Source organism: Monopterus albus, unplaced genomic scaffold, assembly GCF_001952655.1.
Source record: "Monopterus albus unplaced genomic scaffold, M_albus_1.0 scaffold13.1, whole genome shotgun sequence".
In the NCBI taxonomy this organism is placed as follows: Eukaryota; Metazoa; Chordata; class Actinopteri; order Synbranchiformes; family Synbranchidae; genus Monopterus; species Monopterus albus.
In genome coordinates, this window is record NW_018127893.1 from 3,594,483 (window position 1) to 3,602,118 (window position 7,636).

A 7,636-nucleotide genomic window follows, 5' to 3' on the forward strand; every position below is an offset into this window, starting at 1 on the left:
GGAGACAGAGAGAACATACAGTGTCTCATCCCCTGCGCCATAGACCAGGTTAGGGCTGCATCACAGTAACACATAATAATAGTACATACTGGCATTTGTAGTTTTCAGTGACATGTGTTTGTATCTGTCATCTCACCCATCCAGGACCCCTACTTCAGGATGACCCGTGATGTAGCTCCAAGGATCGGCTATCCCAAACCTGCCCTTCTGCACTCCACCTTCTTCCCTGCCCTGCAGGGTGCACAGACCAAGATGAGCGCCAGTGATGCCAACTCCTCCATCTTCCTTACTGACACACTCAAGCAGATCAAAAACAAGGTGGTGTTACTGGTTGTCAACAGCTACCTGTCTGATTTATGTTGCCGGTGAATACTGAACAGCTGATCTGATCTGTGAACCATTACTCACAGGTCAACAAACATGCATTTTCTGGAGGAAAAGACACAGTTGAGGAGCACAGGAAGTACGGTGGTAACCCAGATGTAGATGTCTCCTTCATGTACTTGACCTTCTTCCTGGAAGATGATGAACAGCTGGAGAAGATCAGACAGGTAAGGGTGTGCCGAATGGAGAGAGCAGATTTTTTTTTTAGGCTTGGGGTGACTGTGGTTCAGTGGATAGAGAATTCATCTCCCAGCCGGAGGGTCGGAGGTTCGGATCTCGGTGCCTGCAGTCCACATGTCGAAGTGTCCTTGGGCAAAGACACTGAACCCCCAAGTTGCCCTCGATGGTTAGAGCCATCGGTTGAGTTGGCGCTGCAGATGGCTGCTTCGGTTCTGTACCGGAAACAAATTCCTTGTGTGTAACATACTTGGCCAAATATTTATTTCTGTTACTAATAATGATACAGCTTTTTCTCAGTTTATTCTGATTCTCTTTACAACATGACCTCCCTGAACTCTTTACCATGAAATCTTGTTTCTCCATACCCCTCTTATCCACTCCCACTCATTCTGTCTCCTCTCTCTACAGGACTACTCAAGTGGAGCTCTCCTAACCGGAGAACTGAAGAAGATTCTGATTGAAACTCTGCAGCCAATGATCGCCCTACATCAAGAGAGACGCAAAAAAGTAACAGATGAGACAGTCAAGCAGTTTATGACACCAAGACCTTTAAATTTCAACTACTAGCCTCCTTGAGTATCCCAGACATCAGGGGTCATTACATAGTTAATTTCAGTACAAAAACAAATAATGATTCCAGCTGTTCCCATTTAAAATATGTCTTTTCTAACTAGACATTTTCACATATGATTTGCATCAGAACTGAAGAAAAATGTAAATGTAAATTACTGGAGTGATGACATGCTTCTCTGAGTCAATCTAAGCATGGCCTGGACCTTCACACTGCTTGTTAGCATCACACTGTATCAAACATACATGTTTATCTTCATGAAGTGTTTGTGTTTGCAGCGCTGCTGTAAAGTCACAAGCCTGACACCTTAATCTGAAAATAAATTCGGGAGAAATAACGATTAAAGTGGAATACAAATCTACTGTATATGATCAACAAAAATACAGTTACACACCCACTTTGCACGTCTTATTTTACTTAGAAAAATAGCCTTTTAGACAGTAACTCACTTTGTGATTTACAAAGGCAAATGTGTTCTATATGCTATTAAAGACAGGTGTAGTGTGATGATCTGAAATATATTATGGGATGCTCATCTTTTAACAGTTTGAGCACATACCAATAAGTCGGCTATCTGTATCTTTCATAAGGAAACTGGATTTGAATCAAGGTAATAATTTTTCTAAGCATGAAGATGTTTTGTTCAATTTTTTTTTAGATTAACAATTATGATATATATTCCTTAAAGTAAATGTGCAGGGACATATCTTTAAAAATATTTCTGTGGTTACACAGCAGAAGTACCAGTTATTCCCACAATATGCTACACATCAGACATATCAGGACTGACATCTAGCTATACAGTAACAACATGTGCTTTTTCCATGTAAAACATTTTGATGTAACAACAGAAAAAGCAAAGTGTAATTAATAATAAAAAAAACCTGTTCTAGCTAAATTCCATTTAACTGCTTTACTTACAGGGTCCTGGTCCTGACAACTACATTGTCACTACTGGGACACTAGAATGGAATTAAGTCATCATTAATGTTACTACTAACAGCACTGCTACAGTATGACAAAACAATGTTTGTTGTAAAAAAAAAGACCTATTGTAAAACATTTAACACATTATATAGGCAAAATCTTTGATCTGAATGTAATTTACATGTATTTGTAGTTGAAAATAAAACTGATGTGTTCTTGGTGTGCACGTGCACAGCAGTGTTAATGTACTATAAATGTCAGTAACATGCAGAAGGTTGTGAAATGGTACATATAAATAAAATGAGGGGTTTAAATATAGCAATGTTTATGAGTCCAGATGACCCTGTGAGAAATGATGTCTTCATCTACTGCCTGAGTAAGGGAACCTCAAGAAAAGTATCTTATCTGTGTCACCACAGTCAAAATCATGACATTTAGCCCAGTGGTGTCAGCAAAAAATAAATGATCTCAGTACCTCCGCTGTCCAATCCAGTCCCTTTGGAGACGAGCTTTGATCAGGTGCATCGGCATGCCAGTACTCCAGTCACAGATCCCTGACAGTCCTCCTGCCAGAAGTAACCCTTTACACTCTGAAAACATTCATATGATATGAGTCAAATTACACTATAAGACTACAAATGTTAACTAATTAAATATATTCTCGGTTCCCAGTTATGGTAAGCGGTGTTTGGATTTACCTGGTTGGTTCTGTCCTGGGGCTGGTTCACAGATGACCCCATAGGTAGCAACAAAGATGGCAAACAAGGCTCCATCTCTTAGAGCTCTTAAATTATTTATTCATTCTTAGTATTGTTTTTTTTTTAAGTAATTGTATTGGTAATTGTTTATTATTATTGTTCATGTCCTTATGGTTGTTTTGAGACGTTCAACTGAGCTCTATGACTTTCAAACTAATAATCTCACTTCTGACAGAGGCACAGCCCCCCCTCCCCGAGCATCTTGGGGGTCTGAGCTTGGCACGACATACTGCACGCACATGGCTACCCAATCACTCTGCTCTAGGATCGCAGCTGGATACTGAAAACAGGCTGATGACGATCACTAATGTAAAAAGAGTGTTGATGTAGACGGTGGGAGGATCAGCAGCGACCCTCCTCTACGGCCCCAGAGTGGGCAGCAGCCAGTGGGCGTGAGGGGCGGACGGCAGCCGCTAGGGGAGTTGTCTACATCCAGGCAATCCCATTGGGCTGCCTTAATAAGGGCAAACACGTTTCTTCTTTTTTACGGGCAACCCCGCCTCCTTCAGGGGTATAGAAATAGAAATAGAAAGGTTTGGGGGTGAGAGTGAGGACACAGCAGCAAAAATAAATCTGTTCATCCGGCTCCCACGTATCCAGTTGGTGTGATTTTTTATTAGCTGGAGGAGATTGATATCACTCCTTTGCTTAGTATCTGCAGCATCTGAAGCCCCCCAAAAGGGTCCTGCAGAAATTGTGCACAACCTTTTTCAAATATCGAATTAGTTTGACAGATTTTTTTGAGGGAATGGCACTGGACTTCGTTGCAGGCTGCGTAGGGGGTAAGTAGTTGGTCAGTGCTGGTGTTAGCTAGCCGTGTTGTCCAGGTTATTAGCAAGTAGAGGCTAACGACTAGCTGTAGCATTAGCAACCATTCGGTTTTTTTCCATCGTCGAGCAACGTGGACCCGCCCGGAATTATAGAGATAGTGATTTGTAGCCAGATGTCATGAAAAAACTATAAACACAACTGGAAGAATGGCAGACTACAAACTCGAAATCCACGTTGTAGGACTTTTTTTTAAGGTTTGTGGAAGTTCCGGGTGTAACATGAACTTTACGTTTCATGCCTGTAGCTCACAAGGGGTGTTGGATTTTTTTTTTTTTTTTTTTTATTTTTATTCATTAAAAACCTCTTTTTTTTTTTTTTTGTATGTGTATTCATTAAATACCTAGTCTCGGTAGATTTCAACTTCCACTCGTCCAAACCCCAAAATGGAAAAAAAGTTCTCATAACAGTATTAAAATATCAGGATATTGCATATTTTTATGATTATTATCCAGCAGGTACATATTAGGCAGTAGTCCTGTAGAGAAAAGGTCCACCAAAGGTTAACAGAGTCCAAGATCTCCTGTTTGCATGAAGGCCCCTCTCCAGCAAAGCCTTGGGAATCTTGTCAGCTGCTTTCTCTTTGCTCAAATCTAGGTCTTCCAAAACCTCAGCACATCAAGGACCCGGGATAATCTCACTAAAGAGCGCAAGATGCCTGATGGGATAATTTGGTCAAGACAGTTTTGCTGATTTAATGTCAGGCGAGAAAACTAAGTTGACTTTTCAGATCTTCATTAACATGACGAGGACTCTCTGGACCTCGGGTTTGGGATTCAATGCATAAGACTGATAATTGGGGTAATTTATTATATGCATTGCCTGATTTGAGGCAAATATATTCCTCTAAAACTTGTCTGGATCCACTCCACCACTGCCATCGACTATTCTGTTATTCATTCACTGATCCACACGTGTCAAAGCCTTTCCCATAGCAAGCCGGTTACACCAAAGTAATAACAGGATATAGTTTAATTTATAATTATAAACTACAGACTAGCACATTACTTCTTAGCCTGCCCATCATATTTACAGTCAGCTCTCATTACTGGGTCCAGTGCAGTGGACCAGCTGATTCCTCTGCTCTTGTGAGATGAGCCCCTTGGTCTTAAGACATTTTCCTTACTGAAATAAAAACAGCATTTCCAGTGTGTCACTGCAATGGATTGATAATTAAGATAGATTGTATTCATATCATATACTCTAACATAAGGCGTGCGTTGCTGTAGTGCTCTTATCAGGCCAGTTATATTCTTAATATAATTATAAATCCTTTCTGTTACTTTTCAGGTGCTGCTGGTGTTTTAGTTGGACATCCATTTGATACTGTTAAGGTGGGTGTCCCTTCCATCCTCTTCTCTGTTTATTCATGTGTTAAGCACCGACGTGATCCAGTAGCTGGCAGTCTGAATTTGAATCCAGATTATCCAGGGTTACGCAGTCAGCCTACAATAGGAATGAGGTAACAGAGCATGAGGACTGACTTGTCCACCAACAAACAGCAGCTTATAGTTACAAACATGCTAAGTTTTATTTATCATTACATTTAGGACAATTGGGTGCACTCACTTCCTTATAGATCTCAGCGAAATTGTCATTTATCTGAAGCTATTTTAGGAAATTTGACTTCGGTTTGTGGCATTTTGCTGAATAACTGTGATACTTCCAAATCCTACAACTAATTGCAAAGTCCCACAAATATCACAGGTTATTAAAATTGTCTGTGTCTAAACTTCTTTGGCTTGAAGCTACTTGTTAAGTAAAAACTTAATGGAAGAATAATAATAGAGGAAGGTTTTCTTCACAACTTTCACATCGTATGTGGTTTTCTGACTCGCATTATAGGATTTCTGTGAATTAACTGGGATATTCAAAGTTTTCATTTGAGGCCGTTAACTTGCTTAAATATTTCAACCAGTTTAGTGTCCTAAATAATCACTTAGTTAAAAAAAAAAAAGCAAGGAAGTTATATAAGTAAATATAGCATAGAAATGTGTGAATTTGCAGCATCCAAAGTGTCGAGCGATCCTAACACCTTGCTTTCAGTGTCATTTCTCCCTGAGCTGGCATCTGCTAGGGGGCTGGGAGAGGCTGTCTTTAACAGCAACAGTGTCACTGTGTTGTAGATGAGAGAGAGAAATAAACAACCTCTCCACGGAAATGTGACCTAGTAAGTACGGTCAAGGTCTTTTTTTTTTCCCCCTCACCCAATGTTTTGTCTTGAGATGTAGAAATAGAAAGCACAGAAGGCAGTTTGTTTTTATGCAGCTTCATTCTCGGTTAATGTTTTGGTTTGTTTTTTTCCTCCCACATGTTGCACCCCTTAAGCTTCTTCTTCTTTTTTTTTTTTTTTTTACCCAGAAAAAAACTTTTCAAAAACTGTTGTCTGCTTGTTTCTATTTAAACCTGCATTACAATATGTGGTGTGCAGTTGTTATGGACCTCCTTCTGATACATGAGGGCTGTCACCCACAGGTGCGGCTTCAAGTTCAAAATGCGGACAAACCTTTGTACCGTGGGACATTTCACTGCTTTCAGTCAATCATACGTCAGGAGTCGGTAAGTTAATCCTTGTTGTGAATGCCTCTTAACGTTTTAGTCAGTGTGCACAAAATAAAAGTATCCAGTTACCATCACATCAGACCAAGATCAGCCAGTGGGTCCCTAACATGGGCTGAAAGGGGGACGTGGTGTATCTGCTGGCCACAGCCAGTGAGGACCTTCTTCCACCATGGACTAAATAAAGCTTTGGGCCTCGTGCCATTTGAGCTGCCTTTGCTCTCGGGGAATTTTTGGACTGGGTTTTATTCCTCCTACAGTACAATATTAACAAATATTTAGTGGCTTCTCTGCTTAGTATGAATTTTTACTTGAATAAAAATCATTTTAATTGTTGGTGCTGCAAGGAATCACTGTATGTAACTGGTTCTCTACAGTTACTCGTATGCCACTAATGCTGCGTTTCCACTATCAGAGCCTAATGACTGATATTGTTACATCCCTAGTTTGCACAAATGATGAAAAACATTACCTTTGATACCTACAGAGTGCTGGAGAGGTGTTTTCTTCATGGTCCTAATAACAAATCCTTGTGTCTGTAGGCTCTTGGGCTGTACAAAGGCCTTGGTTCACCAATGATGGGGCTGACATTCATCAATGCCATAGTTTTTGGTGTGCAGGGCAACGCCATGCGCCAACTTGGTCATGATACACCGCTCAACCAGTTCCTGGCTGGGGCCTCTGCTGGAGCCATCCAGTGTGTCATTTGCTGCCCAATGGAGCTCCAAGTAAGAAAGTGCATTTCTCAAAATGATGTGTTCCCAAAACTACTGCATTAAAGTCACCACATTTTACAGGAATTACTAATTATAAACCTTGTACAAAAGCCCCAGATATACAGTGCAAGATCCATATTTTGCAGTGCACTGACTGACCTGGCTTGGTTTGGTCCTTCTCCACAATCAGACAAACATGTTCTTTGGACAAGTGTGTCTGTAAATACTTTCTCACATATGATGTGCTGACACGTTCGCTGGGCTGTGAGCCAGACGACCCATACATGATCCCTAAGCTGCTGTTTGCCGGTGGAATGTCAGGTATTGCCTCTTGGCTCTCCACCTATCCTGTGGATGTGATCAAGTCGCGTCTGCAGGCGGACGGGGTTGGCGGTGTCAGCCAGTATAACGGCATTATGGACTGTGTCAGACAGAGCTTACAAAAGGAGGGGTGGAGGGCGTTCACACGTGGGCTCACGTCCACTTTGCTCCGTGCATTTCCAGTGAATGCAACCACATTTGCCACTGTGACTCTGTTTTTAATGTACATGCGTGGAGGTGAAGGGTGCAGCAGTCGGGGCTCTGAGCCCCAGTCCGTCCAGCTGCAGACACAGGCACAGCCAACCAGCCTGTGAGCTGCTGTGCAGCAGGCAGTGAGCGTTACCACAGTCATCAACAGATCCGTCTATAGATGGAATATGCAGCTTCTTGCA

At 41.4% G+C, this 7,636-nt stretch overlaps 3 protein-coding genes across 3 annotated transcripts in view; 2 read left to right on the top strand and 1 right to left on the bottom strand.

The window, feature by feature from the left end:
• wars1 (tryptophanyl-tRNA synthetase 1) overlaps nt 1-2,181 on the top strand; it is a 4,675-nt gene extending 2,494 nt beyond the window's left edge. Inside the window, 4 exon segments of the mRNA XM_020590998.1 lie at nt 1-48; nt 145-318; nt 411-551; nt 973-2,181. The exon segment at nt 1-48 is cut by the window's left edge and continues 54 nt beyond it. Coding sequence (XP_020446654.1) covers nt 1-48; nt 145-318; nt 411-551; nt 973-1,131 — 522 coding nt within the window. The 3' untranslated portion in view covers nt 1,132-2,181.
• Nucleotides 2,182-2,961: 780 nt separating this feature from the next.
• slc25a29l (solute carrier family 25 member 29-like) lies at nt 2,962-7,081 on the top strand. Its single transcript, XM_020590967.1, has 5 exons — nt 2,962-3,602; nt 4,939-4,982; nt 6,124-6,207; nt 6,750-6,935; nt 7,070-7,081. The coding sequence occupies exons 1-5, from the start codon at nt 3,569-3,571 to the stop codon at nt 7,079-7,081; spliced, it is 360 nt and encodes a 119-aa protein (XP_020446623.1). The 5' UTR covers nt 2,962-3,568.
• A 185-nt stretch (nt 7,082-7,266) lies between these two features.
• fancm (FA complementation group M) overlaps nt 7,267-7,636 on the bottom strand; it is a 33,034-nt gene continuing 32,664 nt past the window's right edge. Inside the window, 1 exon segment of the mRNA XM_020590968.1 lies at nt 7,267-7,525. Coding sequence (XP_020446624.1) covers nt 7,267-7,525 — 259 coding nt within the window.